This window comes from Rhinoderma darwinii, chromosome 3, assembly GCF_050947455.1.
Source record: "Rhinoderma darwinii isolate aRhiDar2 chromosome 3, aRhiDar2.hap1, whole genome shotgun sequence".
Taxonomy (NCBI): domain Eukaryota; kingdom Metazoa; phylum Chordata; class Amphibia; order Anura; family Rhinodermatidae; genus Rhinoderma; species Rhinoderma darwinii.
This window is the reverse complement of record NC_134689.1, coordinates 305,116,135-305,143,331: the sequence shown is the minus strand read 5'-3', so window position 1 is coordinate 305,143,331 and position 27,197 is coordinate 305,116,135. Positions and strand designations below refer to the sequence as shown.

The 27,197-nt window shown below is 42.3% G+C and overlaps 1 protein-coding gene across 2 annotated transcripts in view; it reads right to left on the bottom strand.

The window, feature by feature from the left end:
• The window catches only part of MFGE8 (milk fat globule EGF and factor V/VIII domain containing), a 44,872-nt gene extending 36,802 nt beyond the window's left edge, over nucleotides 1–8,070 (bottom strand). For both annotated transcript variants that reach the window (XM_075858184.1, XM_075858185.1), the window contains exon 1: nucleotides 7,916–8,070. In XM_075858184.1, the coding sequence (XP_075714299.1) occupies nucleotides 7,916–7,988 (73 nt within the window). In that variant the 5' untranslated portion in view covers nucleotides 7,989–8,070. The remainder of the gene's footprint in view (nucleotides 1–7,915) is intronic.
• Between the last annotated feature and the right edge of the window lie 19,127 nt (nucleotides 8,071–27,197).

The following is a 27,197-nucleotide window of genomic DNA, read 5'->3' as shown; positions in this document are numbered from 1 at the left end:
AAACAGTAGCATGTTTTTTAGGAAATGCTATTGTGCTCTAGAAGGAATTTCAACGTCTATATTACATATCCTGGCTAAGCCTCAATGACCGGATCCAGAGAATAGCATGAAAAAAAGAGAAAAACACTACAGCCAATGTACATCTTTAGCTAACCTACACTTGTATATTTGGCCATTGCATTTAGGGTCCTGTACCACGAGCTATTGCAATAACAAGATTCACAGGGTTTGTTACAACTGTATTCACCTACATTGTACTGTATTTTGTAGCGGAATTTAAGTGAAGATTCTGCAACCAAAATTAGGCAACAAATACACGATCTAGAACCTAAGGCCACATGTACACGATGTGTATCACAGATCTGCCACGTGGATTTTCCTGTGGCAAATCTGCAGTTTAACCTGACATCGTCACAAACTTTACCTTTGTGACTAAATGTCCTGGCAACAGCCTTCCAACACATAGGGCAATCCACAGCTCCAACATGCACCCTGTTCTCCGCCACCAACAAGGTCCCCTCCCTAGGTGTTGTATGTGCGGCTCCATCTTGTCACTTAGCGGAGATGAGATAGATATATATATATATATATCTATCTCAAGTAAACGTTTATTTCTTGTTGACTACACTCTGAATGGGAGTGTTTTGTTTTTTATCATAAGGCGTGTGTGTTAGACAGAAAAATACTTGCGTTTCCATCTCAGAATTGTACCTGACAAGTCTAAGAAAAAAAAAGAAAAAAATTCACCTTTTTCGGAATCAAAATGTAAAGTCTGCACCTAAACACGCAACAAAAACCACAAATTTTAAGTGCGTATTTTACCTGCATTTATCTGCGATTTTGTTGCAGATATTCTGCATCAAATTTTGCAACTTGTGAATGTAACCTTAGGGTGGTGTCACCTGCGGCAGATTTAGTTGAAGAAATTTTCTGCAACTGAAAATCAGTTCCATTCATCTGAATGAAGCTTGCAAAAATCCATACATCTACTGCAGCAACAACCACATTCAGATAATTGGAACTGATTTTCAGTCGCGGAAATTTCTGCAACAAAATCTGCCGTGTCACTACACCCTTAGGGCACGTTCAGACGTGGCGGAATTTTTCCGCTGCAAATGTTGGTGCAGATTCGGGAAATTACGCAACAAATCTGCACCAACATTTGCATATTTGATACGTAATTCAGACGTTGCAGAAAACACAGCGGACTTGCCACAGATTTCAGTTTTTGCATTGCAAAGGCTGAAATCCGCAGTGAAATTCCGCTTCTTCGCAACAGACAGTGCATGCTGCGGAGGGAAAATTCTGCACCGCAGCCTATGGTCCGCAGCGGAGTTTTCCGCAACGTCCGAACTAACTTGCCTAAAAATGTATAGAAACAAATGTAAAAATCGGCCGCTGGAGAATTCCACTGCGGACTGTCCACAGCAATCCCGCCACGTCTGAATGTGCCCTTTAGAGTAGGTTCACACGGTTAACAAAATACGGCTGAAAATACGGAGCGGTTTTTATAGGCATTTTTCTATTGAGTCAATCAAAAACGGCTCAAGAAGTGACATGCACTTCTTTTTACAGGGCGTCTTTTTACGCGCCATTTTTTTGAAAATGAGGCGTTAAAACAGCCCCGTCAGAACAGAACGCCATATTTCACATTGAAATCAATGGGCAGATGTTTGTAGGCATTCTGCTTCCGAATTATCCGCTGTTTTTCTGGATATTTACAGTTATAAAGGGGCAACCATAGTTTTGTCACTTTATAGCCCTGGGTTCCCTCAGTGATAAAGCGGATGCTGTATGTCAACAATAAGGCTGTGGTGGCATGAACGCATTGACATCACCACATTTAAATTGTCTACACACCGGAGCTTTGGGCAAACTCTGTAATCTGGTACACCAGAAATGAAGTTTTATTTTACATTACATTTCTTAAATTTCAGTCTAGCAGTGCAAAAGTCGACTACGCTATTGCTTCTGGCAAAACGACGGGTCCGGTGCACAACAGACAGAAACGGAAACCATGGGCACCGGATCCGGCACTATTGAAATCAATGGTGATAGAAACGGAAACCTCTGGTTTCCGTTCGTGTCAGTTTGTGTCTGTTCAGGGTCTCGTTCTGACGGAAACCTCCGACGGAACGGGACCCCAACGCAGATGTGAACGAAGCCTTAGAGGACAAAATGTGGTTTTACATATATTTTTTTTACGGAAAATACCAACTTTAAAATGGTATGGGTATGTTTACATGGCCTATTTTCAGCCATTTTTCAGGCTGTAAATGCCCGAAAAGCGGCCCAAAAAAATCGGAAGCAGAACGCCTCCAAACATCTGCCCATTGATTTCAATGGGAAAAATGGCGTTCTGTTCCAATGGGCCGTTTTTTTACGCGGCTGTTATGAAAAACGGCCGTGTAAAAAAATGGCCGCGAAAAAGAAGTGCATGTCACTTCTTGGGACGTTTTTGGAGCTGTTTTTCATAGACTAAAAAATGCTGCTTTGGGTATGTTCACACGGCCTATTTTCAGATGTAATTCGGGCATTTTACGCCTCAATTTACGCTGGAAAAAACGCCCCTAATACGCCTACAAACAACTGCCCATTGCTTTCAATGGGTTTGACGATATTCTGTTCCCCCGAGCCTTTATTTTACACGTCGCTGTCAAAATACGTCACGTAAAATGACGGATCGTCAAAAGAAGTGCAGGACACTTCTTGGGATGTTTTTGGAGGCTTTTTTCATTGACTCCAATGAAAAACAGCTAAAAAAAAAATGCTGCGAAAATCAGGAGCTATTTTTGCCTGAAAACAGCTTCGTATTTTCAAATGTTTTTTGGTCACTGCATGTGAACATACCCTAACTGTTATTTCATTAACCTTCTGACATGTCATAGTGGCAGGTCAGAAGGTTAAATTGTGGACTGGACCTAGGGCTGGGCGATCAAATTAATTCGCCCTCAAGGACTCGCACGATTCGTTTTTTTAACAGAATTGTATAATCATTTCTTTAGTAGGGCCGTCGTGCCGAGCTGCAAGGGGAAGCTCCGCCCCGCCGCCTCATCACTGCCTGGTCCGCCCCGTCCCGTCTCTGCTTCCCCATGGAACTGCTGATCTGTACCGAACAAAATGATACAGTGTGGAACAGCAGTTCCGTGGGGAAGCAGAGACTCCTAGTACATAGCCACACCACCCCACGGTAGATCGCACCACAACCCCCCTCCGATAGAGCGCACCACTGTAAATAGCACCCGCTTGAAGATCGCAACACCACCCCCCTTGTACATAACACCACCCCCCTTGTACAACGAACCAGTCCCCCTTGTACTGTGTAGATCGCACCACAACCACCCTCCCCCTTATAGATCGTGCCGCTGTAGCTCCCACTAGGACCTGAATCACCGGCCAAAGCATCGGCAACATCTGGCCAGGGATTCAGCTCCTAATGGCAGTTACAGTGGTGCGATCTACAAGGATGGCGGGTGCGATCTACAAGGGAGGGGGTAGTGCTGCAATTTACAAGGGGTGGGGGTGCTATCTACAAGGGAGGGGGTGGTGCTGCAATCTACAAGGTGGGGTATGATCTACGTGGCGGTGCTATCTGCAAGGGGGTGTGGAACTGTCTACATGGACACTGTGGCACAATATTGGGGGGTTGGCACTACACTACCGTTCAAAAGTTTAGGGTCACCTAGAAATTTCCTTATTTTTGAAAGAAAAGCAGTTTTTTTCAATGAAGATAACATTAAATTAATCAGAAATACACTCTATACATTGTTAATGTGCTAAATGACTAGTCTAGCTGCAAACGTCTGTTTTTTAATGCAATATCTACATAGGTGTATAGAGGCCCATTTCCAGCAACCATCACTCCAGTGTTCTAATGGTACATTGTGTTTGCTAACTGTGTTAGAAGGCTAATGCAGGATTAGAAAACACTTGTGCAATTATGTTAGCACCGCTGTAAACAGTTTTGCTGTTTAGAGGAGCTATAAAACTGACCTTCCTTTGAGCTAGTTGAGAATCTGGAGCATTACATTTGTGGGTTCGATTAAACTCTCCAAATGGCTAGAAAAAGAGAGCTTTCATGTGAAACTCGACAGTCTATTCTTGTTCTTAGAAATGAAGGCTATTCCATGCGAGAAATTGCCAAGAAACTGAAGATTTCCTACAACAGTGTGTACTACTCCCTTCAGAGAACAGCACACACAGGCTCTAACCAGAGTAGAAAGAGAAGTGGGAGGCCCCGCTGCACAACTGAGCAACAAGACAAGTACATTAGAGTCTCTAGATTGAGAAATAGACGCCTCACAGGTCCTCAACTGGCAGCTTCATTAAATAGTACCGGCAAAACGCCAGTGTCAACGTCTACAGTGAAGAAGCGACTCCGGGATGCTGGCCTTCAGGGCAGAGTGGCAAAGAAAAAGCCATATCTGAGACTGGCTAATAAAAGGAAAAGATTAATATGGGCAAAAGCACACAGACATTGGACAGAGGAAGATTGGAAAAAAGTGTTATGGACAGACGCATCGAAGTTTGAGGTGTTTGGATCACACAGAAGAACATTTGTGAGACGCAGAACAACTGAAAAGATGCTGGAAGAGTGCCTGACGCCATCTGTCAAGCCTGGTGGAGGTAATGTGATGGTCTGGGGTTGCTTTGGTGCTGGTAAAGTGGGAGATTTGTACAAGGTAAAAGGGATTTTGAATAAGGAAGGCTATCACTCCATTTTGCAACGCCATGCCATACCCTGTGGACAGCGCTTGATTGGAGCCAATTTCATCCTACAACAGGACAATGACCCAAAGCACACCTCCAAATTATGCAAGAACTATTTAGGGAAGAAGCAGGCAGCTGGTATTCTATCTGTAATGGAGTGGCCAGCGCAGTCACCAGATCTCAACCCCATAGAGCTGTTGTGGGAGCAGCTTGACCGTATGGTACGCAAGAAGTGCCCATCAAGCCAATCCAACTTGTGGGAGGGGCTTCTGGAAGCATGGGGTGAAATTTCTCCCGATTACCTCAGCAAATTAACAGCTAGAATGCCAAAGGTCTGCAATGCTGTAATTGCTGCAAATGGAGCATTCTTTGACGAAAGCAAAGTTTGAAGGAGAAAATTATTATTTCAAATAAAAATCATTATTTCTAACCTTGTCAATGTCTTGACTATATTTTCTAGTCATTTTGCAACTCATTTGATAAATATAAGTGTGAGTTTTCATGGAAAACACAAAATTGTCTGGGTGACCCCAAACTTTTGAATGGTAGTGTATGTGGGCACTGTGGCATTAGCACTATGTGTGGGCACTGTGTCACTATGTGTGGGCACTATCTCATCTATATGTGCTGCACACGGCAGTTATATAGTCTGTTCAATTTATCAACAACTTTTAAGCAGAAATCTGATGTGGATTTGGCATGTGGACATCCGACTATCACATTTATATGTGTTTGTTGGACATCCCATTCCAAAATCATGGGCATTAATAAGGTGTTGGGCCACCTTTGCCGCTATATTAGGACCTCCACTCTTCTAGGTGAAGAGTGGCCACGTTCACATGTTCAGGAATCTGTGAGAATTTAGGTTTGAATTCCACACATAAATCATGAGAGAATCCGCTAACATCCCGCTTGTAATGTAAGTGAATGGGGTATTTTATCTATAGGGAATGATAAACGTGCTGCGGATTTTAAAAATCCATTATTGCGGTGGATTCAGTGCTGAAAAGCCACAGATTAACTCTATTGAATTACAATGGGGCTACTCTGCATGCAGATCTGCTGGCCCGCCAGAGTTTCAGCCATGGTTTTCTGCCGCAGATTTTTTGTGATCATACCCTTAGAAATCGGAAAGTGAATCCCACCGACTTTGATGGGCTCAGTCAACAATCTAATGTCTATGGGGGCAGCCTGTCTAACAACTTCTGGAGGTCTTCACTGCTCCATTGGAAAAAAAGATGCCCGTTTGGCTGAACTGAATAAGTATACTTATAGGGGAATAAAGGAATAGTTAACATGCGGCCAGCTAAGGTGTATTAATAAATAGTGTATTTCTGATAATAAAAGAAAACTGCAATGTATACAGCGCTCTATAAAGTGGCTCCAAACCACTAACTTTCAGTTCCACATTATATAAAGTTAACAACATAAAAAACAGAAGACAGACGCGGAACTGAGATAAGGGGGTTATTTATGTAACTGTTAAGTGAATTAGAGGACAGTAATGCCATTGAATGGCTGGAACAGTCTAGACGTGAACATGTGGACTTGTATTATAGATCTGGAGATAATATTAACACTACCTGTGGAACAATAGGCGATGGTAATAGATGGTCTGTACCCGGTGGGTATGTTATCAGCCTGTTACATTGTTCTATTAGAGTCAGCGGGCACAGATCCAGCATAGATCACTGTATTACTAAGCAGAATATCAGGTCCGTGCTTGCTGAGCTGCTGCTATAGGCTGCTCGGCTTCCAGCATGATCTCATTCTCTCGCACACAACGCCCATTAGATGTCAGTGATGCTGGAAAACAAACTCCCACTGGTGAGAACTCCCACTCTCATCGGAGACCCATCCACATTTCATTCTACAACCAGCCCTTTTTCTAATCCCATGTTGGGCACGTCTGGTACTACTTGTAATACTCATTATTGGAATATTGACTATTGTTTGGACTATCACATAAACAGTCAGTAAAAGGACTGTCTAATAAATACATACATTTGTATCCATTTTTTTTAAAGGGACAGTCACTACCATTATGGAATAGTTGTTTATAGGATGGCTTATCTGGGAAAGGACACCAGTTTGGCTTATCTTCTTTACATTTGCAGTTTAATTCAAGCTATAGTTCTCTGTTGTCAGCCAATTTGAAATGAGCGTAGTGGAATTACGAAGTCTAGAAAAATGTGTCTGGTCTCACAATCACTACTTTATCGCACATATCTCCAGGTCTGATCACATTTACATGCGTATTCGTGAATGATAGGAGTAGTAACTCCATAGGATTTTAACGTGGAACGCTTCTTATACGAGTCATGCTGCAAGTGGGCGGGGCTTGTTTATTACATACACTCAGAACAGATGGAAATCATAGATATTTCTCGGAAAGATTTTTAAACAAAGTAAAAAAAAAAAAAAAAATCACTGCACCTCCTTAATCTGCCTCTGAGACCGGGTGTCACTACTTCACTTAGGCTTAGCTCCCAAAATAACCAGGAGTCGTGAGTGATCACACAAAATACTAAAGCGATTTCGATCCAATTAATGGATAAAGAGAAGGACTTGGCTGCTGAGAGCTCAGATCTTGAGGGCAATGACCACAGTGAAGAAATACCAGCGAGTACATTAGTTGCTGTCACTTCCACTGTAGACCTGGAATGACTTATCAGGCGTTTCCATCCGCACTGCCAACTCTATGCTACCTGGTTGTCCTAGGATACCCCTTATACACAGGAAGAGTCCCTTTAAAGGAGCGCTGAACCTATACTACTAAATGTATAAAAAAGACATGGTAATATTCACACATATGTAAACGTTTATAATGGGACAGACATTTATCTGGACTTTCTATTAGTAATCCCATTGAAGAACACTACAGTCAGCCTTCCCTAACCTGAAATGGCTGATAACAGGGAACAATAGATAGAATTTAACTTACAGAAGATAATGATCAAATTCTAAACGAGTCAGAACAAGGAAAAAAAAAAGAGTGAAATACATATATTTTGAAATGGACCAAAGAGCTTGCACCCTACCAAGCAGATCTAGCCTTACATAGAGCCCAGTGTAACAGGAACAATAAAAATAGCACTGTATGTAATATTGCCATAGTGACTATGGAGGATAAACTAAATAGGAGCCCCTGCCAAGAAGTGACCCTGCACCCGAAAAAGGTAGAAGTCACATGAGCCAGACTTACCTTCCGCCTTGAGAGAAGCCCAGAAAGTGAGTAAAGTGATCAGAAGTGAGTGCAGTGGCCCGGAGCTGCGCATGGTGCGGTCTTCGGCTCAGGTTTCGTTGCTCTGTTGCTGGATCTTGGCTGTTCCGGCAGGATTTACACTGGGACTGTAGCCTGAGCCTGAGATTGCAGATTAGTGTCATGTGACTCAGGAGCTCCACCAATCAGCGCGGGTTGTGAGGCAGAGGAGGCAGCTGAGCTGGGAGGGAGGGATCCTGCGGGCTTGTTGTGTCTGCTCCACATTCTCCCTTCATGTTATTATCGTCTGTCTGTCCGTCACCCGAGTCTCCAACTTCCAGCCCTGCCTTCTAAGAACAATGGAAGAAGCTTCTCTAATGCACCTTGTCTGTCGTCTGGATGTGTTCACTGTTCTAGCTGTGAATTGTCATTTCTTTTTATTAAACAGTAATTATTGACACAAAAGCTTTAGCCTTTCTGCTGTGGAACTACAAGTTCCATCAGGGATTGTTTTTTCCTAAAAAGCCTATAGCCCACATTCATCACACATTTTTTTTACAAATTTGTTGTAAAATCTGCTCGTTTTCTCGTTACTCGCCAAATTTGGAAAGTGACAATAATCGTTGGCGCGGTCTCCAAGGAGCCAAAGTTTCAGTAATGCCTGAAAATGGCTCAAATGTTGTTGTAAATCTATGTTTACTCATAGTACTGCCTCTCAGTGCCACATTTATTGAGAGGTGTGCGCCTTATAATACATTTGGCGCAAATCACACTATGTCGCCAGTTTAAGTAAATATCGGCCAGATCCTTTGTCTACTGCTGTCAGGTAATAATCTGTTCACACCTCATTTGGCCGATACATCTGATGTATATGTTTGCATTCCCCCAAAAAATTACAAACTTATACTATAAGGGTATGTGCACACGATAACTACATTTACGTCTGAAATTACGCAGCTGTATTCAGGAGAAACAGCTCCTGAATTTCAGAGGTAATTGCTCGTACTTGCGTTTTGCGGGGCGTCCATTACGGACGTAATTTGGAGCTGTTCTTCATTGGATTCAATGAAAAACGGCTCCAATTACGTCCCAAGAAGTGTCCTGCACTTCTTTGACGAGGCTGTTATTTTACGCACCGTCTTTTGACAGCGACGCGTAAAATGACAGGTCGTCGGCACAGTACATCGGCAAACCCATTGAAATGAATGGGCAGATGTTTGCCGACGTATTGGAGCCGTGTTTTCAGGCTTAATTCGAGGCATAAAACGCCTCGATTACGCCTGAAAATAGGTCGTGTGAACCCAGCCTTAGATTCCCATAGGGTTCAATGCAACAAACATACAGCAAGCATGTTTCCAAAGTGAAGGTTTACACTTTAAAGGGGCTGTCCCAGAATCGACACCTATATACAGCACATTGACTTTAATGGGTTCCGTCGGGTTTCCGTAGAGGTCGTTCATCATTTTACAGGGATAAATACCGCAGAATGCTGCGCTATATCTTCCTGCATTTTTCACAGGCACTGTGACGGAGGTCCCTAGCGGAGCCTCTGTGGCAGATGTGAGCAGAGATACTGTGTATAAAAATGTGTCCTGCCAAGTGCCCTAATGAGAGGTTAACGGTATGTTCACACGACCTGTTTTCGGATGATTTTTCGGGCCGTAAACGCCAAAAAAAACGGCTGAAAAATGGGAAGCTGAATGCCTCCAAACATCTGCCCATTGATTTCAATGGGAAATATGACGTTCTGTTCCGACGGGGCGTTTTTTACGTGGCCATTTTTCAAAACGGCCGTGTAAAAAAAAAGTGCATGTCGCTTCTTGAGCCTTTTTTTGGGCTGTTTTTCATTGACTCTATAGAAAACCAGCTCCAAAAACAGCCGTAAAAAACGCTGCGAAACACGCGAGTTGCTAAAAAAACGGCTGAAAATCAGGAGCTATTTTCCCTTGAAAACAGCTCCGTATTTTCAGACGTTCTTTAGTAAGCGTGTGAGCATACCCTAAGGGTTTCTTTACAGACCGTACATTGTCTAAGGTTTAATTTCTCCATAGGGGCAATTTTATTTAAAAAGACTCTGTCACCACATTATAAGTGCCCTGTCTCCTACATAAGGAGATCGGCGCTGTAATGTAGGTGACAGTAATGCTTTTTATTTAAAAAAACTATCTTTTTTCACAATGTTAGGAGCGATTTAAGTTTATGCTAATGAGCTTTCTTAATGCCCAAGTGGGCGTACTTTTACTTTCGACCAAGTGGGCGTTGTACAGAGGAGTGCATGACGCTGACCAATCGGCATCATGCACTCCTCCCCATTCATTTACACTGCACTAGCGATATCGTTATATCACTATGTGCAGCTACATACACAAACCCTAACAATACTACAGTGTCCTGATAATGAATACACATGACCATCCAGCCTGGACGTCATGTGTACTCAGAATCCTGACACTTCTGACTCTTTTTTGTGAGATTCCAGCAACGGATACGAAATCTCGCGAGATCTCGGAGCTAAACGAGATTTGGTTTCACTTGCCGGAATCTCACAAAAAAAGAGTCAGAAGTGTCAGGAGATAGAGCACTTATAATGTGGTGACAGAGCCTCTTTAAACAAACAAATCCCCTGCCGCCATCTTATTTCTCATGTCACACAACAGGGATGCCATTTGTGCACGGGCACTGCAGGCGAGGGGAGCCCACTTCCATCTTAAAAAAAGTAGAACTCCCTACTGTTACCTACTACTACCCTGTCTATTAAATCACATAAAGTATATAAATAGCCTGTACAAAAAATATTGTGAAAAACCTGTTTCATCTTAAATCCCCTCAATAGACAAGAGGGCACTCCCTCCGTCTGGAGAAAAAAGGTTCAATCTGCGGAGGCGACAAGCCTTCTTTACTGTGAGAACGGTGAATCTATGGAATAGTCACCGCAGGAGCTGTCACAGCAGGGACAGTAGATGGCTTTAAAAAAGGGTTAGATAATTTCCTAGAACAAAAAAATATTAGCTCCTATGTCAATTTGTAGAGCTCCTGCCACTTGGGATCAGGAGGCACATTTTTTCCTTTTTAGGGCAGATTGGTTCATGTCTAATGTTTTTTTTTACCTTCCTCCGGATCAATAGGGGGAAAACAAAATTCTATAGTTTACCCATATCCCTTCTCTTTCTCCCATCTCTTGGTTGAACTTGAATCATATGTATTTTTTCCACCGTACTATATAACATGCAACACTCATTCCCATCAATTACTGTTGGATTGGCAAACTGGCGTGGGATTTTCTGGAGTGACATGAAAAAGTTAGTCTATGGCTTGCACCCCACCACCATTAAATTAGGGTTTGGAAAACAAGGGGCCCAAATGGTGTTGTACAGTGTTCGCCCTTGCCATAAGCAGTGGTATATGATATCACTAACCTGTTACACAATGCTGATGTGTGACACCCTGACTGACCCTAACAGAGACAGGGATGGCCAAGCTGAGGATAAACTCTATGTGGGCCACAGCTTGTAATTTTAACATAAATTAATACATAATATTTATGCAGCATGATATTGTAAGTTAATAAACTTGTAATAATATTCAATTATTTTTTAATTTAAATTTGATGATAGTAGAGGCCCCCCTCAGGTGGTGGAGGCCCTAGGGCATGGCCCCATTTGTCCTACCTATAATCTGGTCTTGCTCCCCTATAAACTTGTATGCTAAGATCGACTGAGCATGTATGTTTAATGAAATAGGATACTCCAATGCTATATGTATTAATCACGCTGGGGAACAAAGGGTTAGGCATGATAAAATCCAACATACCCGATCCTTCTCTCCCCCAATGTCAGATTTCAGGAGACAATCAGGCTTCTCCCATATACATTAGATTATTGCCAATTCTGCTCCAAAATAGTACTGGCTTGCTGGCTTTTAAGATGCAACATTTCAGTTATTTCGTGAAATTTCATTCATCATACACCAAATAAGTACAGTGCATTAGGAAAGTCTTCAGACCGGGACAGTCCCGTTTTTTCACCGCTGTCCCACCGTCCCGGGCGGTCTGAGCAAGTGCTATTATATTTACGGGCGTTCACAATTTTATCTTCGTTTATAGGTGCAGAAATGTTTTAAAAAGTGAGAAGCTGAAGACATCTGAGCGGAAAACAGCAGAAATGGGTTGTGGCCAGGTGAAGTCATCATAGAGGTCTGGACCGGATGGAGAAGATAAGAGAAAAAGAACTAGAATCTGAGACGTCACTGGTGGGTCACTTAATGTAAATCTTTATTCATCCTCTAATCAGCACTGTAGTCACTGTATGATCTGCAGGGAGATGATGGGTGTTTGACTATAATATGATTTTTTTTTTGTGAAACAGTATCTCCCAGCATATCCTTACCATTGTTCGGACCATGCTGGGAGCTGTAGTTTTATGCCGTACAAACCTATACGGCAGGGGTTGCACTAAATTGTGCTGTTGTTCTGGTGCTGTATATATGTACTGAGCTTTGTTCTGGTGCTGTATATATGTACTGAGCTTTGTTCTGGTGCTGTATATATGTACTGAGCTTTGTTCTGGTGCTGTATATATGTACTGAGCTTTGTTCTGATTCTGTATATATGTACAGAACTTTGTTCTGGTGCTGCATATATGTACTGAGGTTGCTTCTGGTGCTGTATATATGTATTGAGCTTTGTTCTGGTGCTGTATATATACTGAGGTTGGTTCTGGTGTTGTATATGTGTACTGAGGTTGGTTCTTGTGCTGTATAAATGTACTGAGCTTGGTTCTGGAGCCGTATATGTCAGAGCTTGCTTCTGATGCTGTAATTATATAGGATATATTTATAATAACAAAATTGTAGGGCAGATGGAATTGTTTTCAATTCATTGTATATTTAATAGGAACCTGTCAGGTAGTTTTAACCCCTTGAACCGCGACCATGCGGTAATACATGACCTGACAATATTTCCAAATGTATGTTTTTTTCAGATGCAGCAAAATTTAGAAAATCAACTTTTAAAACGGCGCCCACTATATGCTAATTACCCATTAAAGGGTCATGGGGCGGTGCTGCTATCCTAAAGAGTCACATAGTCCTGCCTTCAAACCTATCTTTCCATGTTTGATTGACATCCCCCTGGTGGATACAACTTTCTCGGATGCGCTATTGCCTTGTACTACTTGGGCACGCACCGTGCTGTGAGGTGTAGTCTGCTCGGCTTCATCACTGCACCGCGCATGCCAGGGGAGAACAAGGCAACGGCACATCCGCAAGAGTTTGAGGAGGCTGGTAGTGATGTAGAACAGCCAGGGGATGCCAATCAAAATCTGGGGGCGCCAATTACATTTTCACCTCAGGCAGCAGAAAAGCTAGAATCGGCCCTGATTGTGTGTATATATATATATATATATATATATATATATATAAAAATATTCACACCTATCATACCTGCTGGAAAAATGTATAGCTTTACATGTTACTCCTGCCCTTTATTGCAATTCTCTATGTCCTATACTGCAGTAAGTCATTTTGGCAGATGTATTCTAGTACTTGCGCTAAATTCAAATATGTCTATGGTCCATGTCCACTTCTGATATAATTTCTGCCATTTTCACATGCACCTTATTTACTAAAGTGCCATGGCTGCATGTGGTCTTTTTCTTCCAATCAGCTAAATGGGACGCACATTTAGAATGGTGGGCACGCTTGTAGGTGGTACCACAAACGGGATTTAGGTGGGGCTACTTAGATAATCCTATTTATCTCTAAGGAAAAAACATATCTTTGTACCGTGTTAGGCCTCATGCACACAAACGTAATAGTTTTTACTGTGCACAAATACGGATCCGACGGCTACGGCTACACATCGGTAGCCGTCTGAATTTGCGGAAGTACCCATAGCCTTCTATGGGCGAGTTCGTGCTCCAATTGCGGACAAGAATAGGACATGTTCTGTATTTTGCGGATAATTTCTACAGCCCGGACACACATCTGTAAATATAAGGAAAGGTGTCCATGGTCAATAGAAATGAATGGGTCTGCAATTTTGTCCGTAATTACGAATTCGGTATTTACGGATGAAAATTACGGTCGTGTGCATGGGGCTTTAGCCAGTAGGTAGAAAATATAAAAATTAAGAGTAACTGAAAACATGATGATAAATAGCAAGCTTTCAAGACTACTTAGAGCTCTTCATCAAGCATGGTTTAACACAAAAATCGGAAAAATCACATATACACAAAAGGACTTAGGGGAGATGTATTAAGACTACGCCAGTCTTAGGGCCTGATCACATTACCGTTGCCCTTCCATTGAGGGGTTAACCCCTCAATGGAAAAGCAGTCGACTGCGCTATTGATTCCGACAAAAACGACGGAACCCTGTCAAAATGGTGACAAACGGAAACCTTTAGCAATGTTTCCGCCACCATTTTATATCAATGGTAATGCAAACGGAAGCTTAGGTTTCCATTTGCCTTTCTGTTGAGGGGTTATCCCGACAGAAAGCTCAGACGGAACCCCTCAGCAGAAAGGACGGGTGATGTGAACACAGTCTTAGGCCACATGCACACGAACGTAATAACGCCCGTAATCACAGGCCATAATTACGGCCCGTAATTACGGGCCCATAGACATCTATTGGCCACGGGTACCTCCCCGTATGCTTACGGGAAGGTGCCCGTGCCGTTGAAAAATATAGAACATGTCCTATTTCAGGCCGTATATACGGCACGGGCAGCCCCATAGAAGTCTATGGGGCTTCCGTAATTTACGGGTGACTACGTGTGTGCACCCGTAATTACGGGAGCGTTGCTAGGCGACGTCAGTGTATAGTCACTGTCCAAGGTGCTGAAAGAGCTAAACGATCGTCAGTAACTCTTTCAGCACCAGGGACAGTGGCTACCGATCACAACATAGATAAAGCTGTAAAAAAAAAAGATGTTCATACTTACCAGGAAACTCCCTGCTTCTTCCTCCAGTCCGGCCTCCTGGGATGACGTTACAGCCCATGTGACCGCTGCAGCCAATCACAGGCCAATCACTGGCTGCAGCGGTCACATGGACTGCGCGTCATCCAGGGAGGTTCGACTGGATGTCAAGAGAGGGACGCGTCACCAAGACAACGGCCGGGTAAGTATGAATTTTAATTATACTTTTATTACGGAAAGGGCTGTCCCTTCTCTCTATCCTGCACTGATAGAGAGAAGGGCTGCCGATTACTGCAGTGTAATTTTGCAGCGAAAACGGGTCCGTAAATACTGGTGCAATACGGGTCGAATACGTGTGACCAAGGACCCGTATTTACGCCAGTATTTACGGTTGGACAAAAATACGGTCGTGTGCATGAGGCCTTAATAAAAAGTAATCTACAGTAAGATGCAAATATATTAAGAAGCTGTAGTGACAGACCTAGGATTGGGCTTTAGTAGTGGCAGCAGGAGGCGGTGTGAGCCCTCCTTGTCACCAAGGGATTTGACTTGGGGCTACTTCTGGGAGCAGAATTTAAGGTAACCCCCGGTCTTCATCGTTTAACCCCTGTACAGGGATGTGGACTTTGCTGCTGCTGGGAAACCCCAGGTTGCTACCCCCAGAGTAATCTCCCTTGGTGACCAATGATGTTGGAAGAGGCAGAGTGGTAAATGTAGCAATAGGTCTGGGCAGGTGGCAGAGGTTCAATATGATAAACGTAGCTAAAGCTCAGGGCAGACAGCAGGCATGGATGGTCAATAATAGGCAGAACATCAGTACACAGAATTCAGAAAACAAGACTGCAAGGGTACTAGGAACACAAGGGATCACTAGGAAAAATTGCTTTGGCAATGAATACCAGAGCACGAGGAGCTTTTATCCCAGGGTCAGGTGATGATTTGAAAATTGGCATGCGCTGGGCCTTTAAAGAGGTTCTGTCACCAGATTATAAGTGCCCTATCTCCTACATAGTCTGATCTGTGCTGTAATGTAGATAACAGCAGTGGTTTTTATTTTGAAAAACTATCATTTTTTAGCAAGTTATGAGCAATTTTAGATTTATGCTAATTAGTTTCTTAAAGACCAACTGGGCGTAGTTTTACTTTTGACCAAGTGGGTGTTGTAAAGAAGTGTATGAGGCTGACCATTCAGTGACCAATCACCACCATACACTTCTCATTGTTCCAGCCCAGCATGATCCACAGCACAGTGTGATTGTGCAGTGAAAGAAGCTGGGCTGGAACAATGAGAAGTGTATGAAGCTGATTGGTCACTGATTAGTCACTGATTGGTCAGCCTCATACACTTCTTTACAACACCCACTTGGTCAAAAGTAAAAACACGCCCAGTTGGTCTTGAAGAAACTCATTAGCATAAATCTAAAATTGCTCATAACTTGCTAAAAAATGATTGTTTTTCAAAATAAAAACCACTGCTGTTATCTACATTACAGCGCTGATCACATTATGTAGGAGATAGGGCACTTATAATCTGGTGACAGAGCCTCTTTAAGAATACAAGGGCCAGCGTACATGCGCACTAAGACCTAGTGGAGCGCGTCAAAGGCTTGAGCGGCCCCCAGACACTGAAGGCAAAGGGAATCCGCATAGACCAGGACGCCGGTTACAGGTAAGCATAACGTGCCAGCATCGGTGACCATAACAGAGGCAGACGACTCTTAATAAATTTTTTGCATTTTCGGCTTTCTGGAATGACACTAATGAAATCCTCTCTGGCTTAGATTTCCAATATAAATTTACGCCAGTTTTTGGCTAAAATTATAGCAAATGCGTCCGGATGTGGCGGCCACGTCCCATTTGCTAAACTCCACTTACTTTTTTCAAAAGTGGCAAGAGCAAGGGAAACGACTCAAAAGTTGCATTTCTCTGTGACTTTTGGGCCGTTTGCAATATTTTTACGCCAGTGATCTAGCATAAAATCATTCTTAACTTCCCCCATTGTGTGGTAAATAAGACGTAATGTGAAGCTGTACCATCAATATGAAGAGGGGAGTAAACCGTTGTAGTAGTAAATAGCTGGAGCAGTTCATAGATATGTTTTATTGTTCTCTGATTGAAATCTGGTCCATGGCTGTGATGCTCCCGCAAGGTGTAAGGGGCACATTCCTTAAAGAGGACCTGTCCGTTCTCTTGACATATCTGTTTTAGTGAATACTTGTATTCCTATGAAATAACAATTCTGAAGCATCTTTTCACATAACTCTGCGTTGTGCCATTCCTCTGTTATTTCTCCTGGAAAGGAGAGGTGACAGGTTCTCTTTAAGTGATGTAGAAAGACGTAAATCCATGTGAGAAGGAGAGTCTAGTAGTACAAACTCATGACAACCTTTGACACCCTTGGAACAGGAATGAATAAGTCGTATGGATTTATGTCTTTCTACATCTCTTAAGGAATGTTCCCCTCAGACCTCGTGGGGGCATTACAACCATGGACCAGATCTTAATCACAGGACAATACAACTTTCACATTACTTATCTATGAACTGGTACAACTGTATTCTTCCCTTATATTGATAGGTCTGCTTTATATCACTTGTCTTATATACCACACTAAAAGCTGGTTTAATCGAGCAGATTTTGGCCTATAACAAGCCCTGATTGCCGATAATAACTGGTCGATCAGCGCTCGTTTAAATGCCCTTTATATGGGTCGATGTAAACTGTATGGGGACGAACGATCGTTAAAGGGGTTTTCCCATTTTGGACATTTATGGAATATCCACAGGACCTCTGGGACCCGCACCTATCTCTAGAACGAGGCTCCCTAAACCCTATTCTATCTGGCTCGGCTCCCGCTGCCTCCCGGCCACTTCAAGATCAGGTGGTTGGGAGTTACGGAAACAGCCAAGCTCGCTGAGCTACACTGTTTCCGTAACTCCCATAGAAGTGAATGGGAGTTATAGAAACAGCCTAGCACTGCTAACTACGCTGTTTCTGTAGCTCCCAAATTCCAGAAACAGCATAGCTCGCCGTGCTATGCTGTTTCCGTAACTCCCATAGTCACTTAATAAGTTCCCACAGAGAAGGCTGTTGGTTAGATAGGAAAATTAATGGCTGTTTCAAATGTGGACACTGTAAAGCATGTACAACGGAACAAACCGTGAAAAAATTTACAGGTGCACACACAGGCGAAAGCTGCATTATAAACGATTTTATTAACTGTAGCTCGAAAAATGTGGTAAATAAAATTACGTGTCCTTGTCCTATGGACTATATACTGTAGGTAAAACAACAAGGGAATGGAGAAAAATAATTCTAGAACATCTGGAAGATATAGAGAACAATAGAGACAATCCGGTAGCTAGGCATGTCCATTCACTACATAGAGGTGACCCAAAATTCCTGAAATTTATAGCCCTGGAACGAATTCGTACTTCACCAAGAGGGGGGACACGGATAAAATTGTATTGCAAAGAGAGTCTAAATGGATCTTTAAGCTCGGTTCAATTATGCCCAATAGGCTAAATGAACAGTTTAACTATGCTTGTTTCATATGAAAATATATAAAAATGTTCCAATGGTGTTCTTGTAACTATTTAAGTTATAAGCCACTCAAATAACGTAGAAAAAGGCTCCTTCCTTTATTTATCAATATATTTAAACTATTTGACAAAGGGCCACTGTAATAACTACTTACTGTGCGGCCGCTGCCAAAACTACCCATCAATTTTATACAATAACAATTTTATTTGAAACAAGCCCTAATCCGTAAAAATCATAAAAATAAAAAAAAGGTAAAGTAGTAGTCTGCTTAAAACGTATAAAACGGTTTGTTTCGATTCTCTGGTCTAAACTATATATCGGTTCGAGTTTGTGGGTGAATATGACTTATCCCTCTGTTTTAACATTGCGAAACGCGTCAGGAAGTCCAATCAGGAGCATGGTATATATACCACGCTTCAAGTTGAGACGCGTTTGTTAGTCAATACACGCCCACCTTCTAACAGCCTAAGATGCAGGACCACACAGCAGCTGCGCACCGGCGTGCTATGATGTGGCCATTCATCTACATCGAGGTGGGGCATTACTGTGACACGTCGCCATGGTGAAGATTCACTTGGCGTCACTGGGATCTTGATTAGAACTCTCACACCTGGTGCTATTTATGATTGAGGGCTGTGGCGAATCAATGTGCATCCTGCACTTCACACCCACGTATGTCACGGGAGGTGTGTCTGCTCAGGGGAAAATACTAGTATAAGTAGGAGAGGCATTACCGAAAGATGATGACATCAGACGCTGTGAACACACGTCTTTCACGATACGGGCCATGCATCTATGGTTGTTACAGCTCCAGCGGATTATATAGCCCCTGTCAACCGAAGATGACGGAGAGGCTGAAGGGCCGATCTCCCCTCATGATTTTGGGCCAAAAAGAAACACTTTGGGAGAAAGAATTAATACTTTATACCAAAGAGAGGTTTCCCAGTCCCCTTATTTGAGAAGCAGAGTTGGAGACACCTGACGTCAGAATTGGTAGGGGGGTTGATTACCCCAGAGCCTCTATCATTATATACAAGGTGATGTGTGGAAAAAAAACAATTTATATTAAGAACGGAGAACTTGTTTTGACAAAGGGACAGTGTAAATAGCTGTTATCCTTTCTCTGTACATTCCATCATCTTGGAAGATATTCAGCAATATATTTCCAGATGTATTTATACGTACATATGTGATATGGAAGAAGAAACCTGCTTCTTATGAAAAGTCTGATGGAACGGGCTCACGGAGAAAATTTGGCGACACAAAATACATTTTATTTTTTACACTTAGGTTTTTACTTGTAAAAGTAGTAAAATATAGAAAAAAACTATATATATTTGGCGTCGCCGTAATTGTATTGACCCACAGAATAAAGATAACATGTTGTTTTAATTGCACAGTGAATTCCGGAAAAACGAAGCACAAAAAACAATGGAGGAATCGCTGTTTTTTTCATTTTCTACCCCACAAATAATTTTTTGCCCATTTCCTAGTACATTATATGGCACAAGAAATAGTGCTACAAAAAACTACAACTCGTCCCGCAAAATTCAAGTCCTCATAGGACTATATCGACGGAAAAATAAAAAACTTATAGCTTTTGGAAGGTGGGGAGGAAAAAACGAAAATGAAAATCTGAAAAATGGCTGTGGTGGGAAGGGGTTAAAAGTATTTTATGTATTCACTTTTAAAAAAGGAATTAACAGTAAAAGTTAAGTTTTAAGGAATTTCATTTTCAGTCCAGTGATTACTTGATAATTGTAACGGATTCCATAACGATATATCGTTGGTGTAAGCTTGGTGAATTTCACTGTTTTTCAATTCCTAAATTAATTTTAAAGAGGTCTGTCCTGGTGAAAGGCACCGTGCTCTGTATCTTAGGGCTTATTCAGACAACATGGGGAAACTTGGAAAAGAAAAGCAGCCGTTTTTCACACCCGCGTTGCCCCTGTGCAGGTCCCGTTTTCACGGATCCCCATAGACTTGAGTCCATGGAGGGATCCATATAAGCAAAAGAAAATAGGACATGTCCTATTTTTCAATGGACCATTCACACGGTCCCATTCTGCCCTGGGTGATTTTAATTCGTTTAATGCTGGTTCCTACCATCCCCAGATATATGTAGGCTTAGTCCCAGTTTAGGGTGTATGTGCAGCGTAGGTTCACACCTTATTGAAGACACCTTGTCGTGGCAGGTGGGCCAAAATGTGCGCTAAGAACCTCACTATTGTAAGTAGACAGCAGTAGTGCATATTTATTTATATTTAGTGGCTTAGGTGGCATTAGTGTTTGCAGTGTGCTGTCGCTATTTTCTTGTGTGCTGTACTCTACGTTCGTCTGAATTCCGCGTTAAAAGATAAACATACCTTCTCGTGTTAAAAAAAAAAAAGCCATATTGCCAGTAGATAATTGTCAATCATTGAATTCTACTTTGTTTGTATTGTTATCTGTCATGAATCTATGATAATAGGGTGCTGTAAGGTCAACATTTATTTAGAGGGTGAGAATTTGGAGCATCCTAGGGGGAGAGTTAGTACATTGTTTTACACCACTGAGAAGACTTAAAGGGGTTGTCCGAGATACCATAACATTTTCAAAAACCCCTTTAATGCATGTAAGTTATAAATGTAAATACATTTGTAATATACAGGGTGGGCCATTTATATGCATACACCTAAATAAAATGGGAATGGTTGTCAATGCAGCCCTCTTCTCCCACTCTTCACACACTGATAGCAACACCGCAGAAGAAATGCTAGCACAGGCTTCCAGTATCCGTAGTTTCAGTTGCTGCACATCTCGTATCTTCACAGCATAGACAATTGCCTTCAGATGACCCCAAAGATAAAAGTCTAAGGGGTGTCAGATCGGGAGGCATTTCTTCTGCGGTGTTGCTATCAGTGTGTGAAGAGTGAGAGAAGAGGGTTGCATTGACAATCCAACACAATGGGCAGCACTTTGAACACATTTTATAAGTGGTCAGAAACTTGTAAATAACTCATGAAAGAATAAAGTAACGGTAAAACCAAGCACACCATTGTTTTTCTTGTGAAATTCTCGATAAGTTTGATGTGTCACATAACCCTCTTCCCATTGAAAAAACTAAAGTTGGATACAAAATGGCCAACTTCAAAATGGCCGCCATGGTCAACACCCAGCTTGAAAAGTTTCCCCCCTCCCATATACTAATGTGCCACAAACAGGAAGTTAATATCACCAACCATTCCCATTTTATTTAGGTGTATCCATATAAATGGCCCACCCTGTACTTAAGTTTTCCAAAGTGGCCCCGTTTCCAGAACCTGCTGTGGGGAACTTGACTGGTGACGTCACTCTCTGCTCTGGCTCTGGCGCTTTGTTGATCTTGAATTCTTCGCCAGGTATACGACACGTCACTTGTATATACATGCAATAGCAGCATCAGACCACCAAGGGACTGCTGTGAATAATACTGCAATGACAGGTCACTCCAGTCGCAAAAGTGCAATGGTGTGGGTAAAACATGGAGCACTGAGTCAATAGAAGGAAATCAACTACAAAAGGTGTAATGGCAGGAAGGAGGTGAAGGGAAAGTGAGCCCTAATCTACCCACCGCCCTGTCCCTGCCTACTTGCAACGACCCGCCCTAGGCGACGGGGTACAACTGGGCGGCGGTCCCTACGCTGTCTAAGTGCACGGGAGAACAAACAGGGAACACGCAAGGGAAGGGGCAGCAGCCACGGAACGCCACGAGGAAACGGAGCGGTGAATGAGTAGTCAGGACCAGGATGAAGTGGAGTATACCAAAGTGAGCACGGAGAAGGAAGCAAGCCAGGGGCAAAGCAAAGCAGGTTAAGCGGAACTGCAGCAAGGCAGAAGCACGGCAGAAGCAGGCTGGAGCAAGCAGCAGTGAGGCCAGGAATCCAGAAGAATTACAAGCACTGAGGAAGAGAACACGGCAGGTAATAAAGGACAGGGGGCGGAGCTAACTCCGACTGACCAGGCCGCGATAGGCTCTCCCACTCCTGAGCCTGCCACCCTGGTTGGTGGGAGATGGTGTCAGTCGAACAGGTCTGGCCTCAGGTGTGGATTGATTAATCCCAGGAGTATACCTAGATGTAGTACCTGGCAGATCCCTAACAAAAGGTATTGGAATTAGACTATACCTGCAGAGGACATGGTGGAGGAAAATGTACACCTGGATACCGAGCACCTGACGAAGGTTGCGAAACCTTGTAGTTGATTTCCTTCTATTGACTCAGTGTTCCATGTTTTACCCACATGATTGCACTTTTGCGACTGGAGTGACCTGTCATTGCAGTATTATTCACATCAGTCCCTTGGTGGTCTGATGCTGCTATTGCATGTATATACATATATTCGTTTTCCTATCTATTTGTAGGGTACATGCTTTGCTGTATGAGGACCTCTTATTGATATTATTATATTTACCATCTTTTTGAATATTCATCAGACTACACCTGACATATATTTTATGATATTTTAATTGTCTATAGTATATACTTGGGAGGGGGGTTATTTTTTGTATCTTCATTTTTGTATTTATGTATAATAGACTAAAAATTATAATAAATAAAAATATTTTGATAAAATAATATTATATCAAGATTTTTTCTTTTTTGGTTTAATGAATATGGATATGTGATATCTTGAGTATGATATATTGGCTTAGTAATATGGATGATCATGTGTATTCATTATCAGGACACGCCCACTTGGTCGAAAGTAAAAGTACGCCCACTTGGGCATTAAGAAAGCTCATTAGCATAAACCAAAATCGCTCCTAACGTTGTGAAAAAAGATCGTTTTTTAAAATAAAAAGCATTACTGTCACCTACATTACAGCGCCGATCTCCTTATGTAGGAGATAGGGCACTTATAATGCGGTGACAGAGCCTCTTTAAGCTTGATTATTAAGCACTTCCCACAACGCTCCATAAATGTATGGTACAGACAATACCATCAACTGCAGGAGGACTGCCGTAATTGACTGCTGTGCCATGTGCCGGGATTGGAGATACTGACCAGAGTACTTCATGGATAGATCCAAACCTTGGAATTCTAATTGATTAATTGGTTATATATGGCAGCTAAGGGCTTAACAAAAGCCATTCTTTAGACATGGCCTAATAGAAAGCTGTCAGTTTTGTAACTGACAGGCAATAATGCATTGGAATACAAAGGAAAAAATAATAATAATGTGCAATAGACTGGAGGCAGAGCAAAAGGGGTCAAGGTGGCTTAGTTAAAAACACTGACACTTCAGCTTAGGTTGAATGTCGGTACCACCTTAGCATTAACTCCTATGGGACACGACCGACTTTGAGTCTTAATGTTGAAACGATTTTTTTCTTTTTTTTCATCTTCAATAACAAAAGCCATAACTGTCTTTTTTCTGTCGATGAAGCGTATGAGGTCTTGTTTTTTGCGGGACAGTTTGTATTTGTAAATGCCACCATTTTGGTGTACATGAAAGGGCCTGTTCACATCAACGTTGCCCTTCCATTGAGGGGTTCCGTTGGAGGTTTCCGTCGGGTTAATCCCTCAACGGAAAGGCAAACAGAAACCTAAGCTTCCGTTTCCCTCACCATTGATATCAATGGTGACGGAAACCTAGCTAATGGTTTCCGTCTGTCACCGTTGTGACAGGGTTCCGTTGTTCTTGAGGAGTTAACCCGTTGCTGAGGGGTTAACCCGACAGAAACCTCCAACAGAACCCCTCGAAGGAAAACAGACGGTGATGTGAACACAGCCTAATGTAGTATATAACTTTTACAATTTTTTTTTTCGGGGGATGGAAAAAACCAACAGTTCTGCCATTGTTATGTGGGTTTTGTCTTTGCAGCGTTCACTGTGCAGTATAAATAACATCTAAACTTTTTTCTCTGGGTTGATACCATTACAGCAATGCCAAATTGATATAGTTGTTTTCATATTTTACTACTATTACACAATAAAAACACTTTTAAAAAAAAATAAAAACATATCGTTTTTGTCTGAATTTCAAGAACTATTACATTTTTATATTTCTGGCAACGTAGCTCGTTTCATTGGTACAATTTCAGGGGACGTACGATTTTTGTTAGGCCTGATGAACAAAAAACAGCAATTGTTTTGCATTGTTTTATAGTTTTTTTTTTATCAAAGTTCATCGTGCAGGATAAATCGTGTTCTATTTTTCTAGTATGTGTTTATGGATGCGGTGAAACTATTTATGTTTATATTTTTGTTGTTTTTTCCATTATAAAGTATTTTGCAAGGAAAAAAGGTTTTCTTTTACTTTTTTTTCCTGTAAATATTATTGTACTTCTCTTTTTACTTTTTTTTTAGTCCCTATATAGGACTTGAACATCAGTTCTCCTGATTGCTTCAATAATACATTACAATACTTTTATATTGCAAAGTATCATGCCTGTCAGTACATAGACTAAAGGGCTCTCATACATGGGAGACCTGGGGGCAATTTCACCCCACAATCCGAATTGTATTGTTTATGAAATAATCTAAACATAAAAGCAATCCACCATGTCTATATGGGTGTTCTCTATATAATGTACCTTACATATTTTGGATATAGGAAAGAGGGATATACATATGCACTATGTCCTGCTTGTAGCATATTTCCCAGCAATACCGCTTTCTATATTGGCCATACCTTTAATACCACACCTGGTCATACTCTCAAAAACAATACTCATTGTCACGGTCTGTGGATATGTGGAGCCACTAGGCCGCACCGCGGTAGCGGGGACGCAGCTGTCCAAACAACAGAGCACCTCAGCAATACAAAGTCCCACACTAGGGTACCTGAATAGTACAGACAGACGTGGCAGATGACAGCAGGTGCAGTACGTTGTGCCAGACGTGGCGGATCACACTGGACGTGGAAGATGGCACTGGACGTGGCATATGACACAGGACGTGGCAAACGACAGCAGGTGCAGTAGACACGACTCCAAGACTAGTAGGCACAGGAACAAGAACACAGCACGGGATACAGAAACAGGTAATAGGGCACAGGTAACAACTGGAACAGGAAAACACTAAGGGACCATTTGCAAGACTGACATGGGATACACTAACAATGCTCAGGCAAGTATCAGAAGGGCAGGGCCCTTCTTACAGTCCAGGAAATCATTGTAGTTGATTATGATGATTGTCCACATGTGCGTGTGCTGGCCCTTTAAGACCGGGCACGAGCGTGCGCGTGCACCCTACGGGACACAGCGGACCAGACCGGAACTGAGCGCTGGCGTCTCCTAGGAAGGAGATGCGAGCCAGCGCTCACTGATCCATGGCTGCGGGCGATGAGAGGTGAGTAAACCCGACGGCCCGCAGCCATGGACGCTACACTCGTTCTTTGTGTCCAGGTCTTTGATACCCTGGAAATTCACTACTCTCTTCTTCCTACCAGTTCTCCTACTGCTTATAACTGCACTGGTCCTGCTGTTTGTGAGACAGCTTTGTGGAGTGCAGGGACTATATTAGGAATCTGTGACTGTTATGCTAAATCCAGCACAATTGTGAGGTATATCTTTACAATAAATATTATTTTCACTTTCTCTGTCTGATAGTCCATTATGTTTGGTTAACGTGCACTTGTTGGGACCAGGCAGATATGTTTTATATTCACAGTCGTGGACCTAAACAATACTCAAACATTCAAATGTGACTTTAAAAAGATAAATTATTATAATCTCAATATCAGTTCCTTAAAGTGTACCTCCAGTTATAGAAAAAAAGATTACAGTCCTGGACTAAGCAAAATAATCGTTTTCCTGTATACTTTTATTAGCTTATACATCTTCTGCTGGTTTGTGCTGTGTGCTGCTTATAACTCAGTAGGAGACAGAGGGGAACATTTATTAAGACTGGTGTTTCATATGCCGTAATTTGACCCTACAGCGCTACCTCCTATACTTGGGATCGGAGCCTAGGAGACAGGGCAAGATGCTCTGACTCCTACTGCAGAGTTATGAGCAGCACGCATTGCGACCCACATCAGAAGCTGTATAAGCTGATGAAAGTATATAGAAAAATGATTATTTTGCACAGTCGTTTTTCTATGTAATTGAAAGAGCACCATAAATAAAAGCAGTAATAACCTCACTAGCTATGGTTCCTTTGTCTTATATTATATTTTATTTTTTATGACATTTAATACATGATCAGAATCCTTTCTAAGGCCCTGTTCGCACGGAGTACAGTATTTTGCAGGCAGAAAACATCTTCCGGAATTTTGAGGCAGATTGTAACCTCCCTGCACTTCCTTTCCACGGTTTTTTAGCTGTTTTTCTCTGCCTCCCATTAATTTCAAGAAACAGCATGTCGCATCATTGAAATCAATGGAAGGCAGTTTCGGGCGTTTTCTGGTGCTGATTCCAAAGCGGTTTCCGAGTCAAAATCAGCGCCAACTAACTATGTGTGAACAGGGCCTAAAAGACAGTAACAGCACACATTAAGAGTACCCCCAGTGAAAAATAAAAACAGGGCTTGTAAATCCTCATGAACAGTACCTTTGAAGCCTTTCTCTTTAAGGCTGGATTCAAACGACCATGTTACGTCCGTAATGGACGGAACGTATTTCGGCCGCAAGTCCCGGACCGAACACACTGCAGGGAGCCGGGCTCCTAGCATCATAGTTATGTACGATACTAGGAGTCCCTGCCTCGCTGCAGGACAACTGTCCCGTACTGTAATCATGTTTTCAGTACTGGACAGTAGTTCCACGGAGAGGCAGGGACTCCTAGCGTCGTACATAACTATGATGCTAAGAGCCCGGCTCCGTGCACTGTGTTCGGTCCGGGACTTGCGGCCGAAATA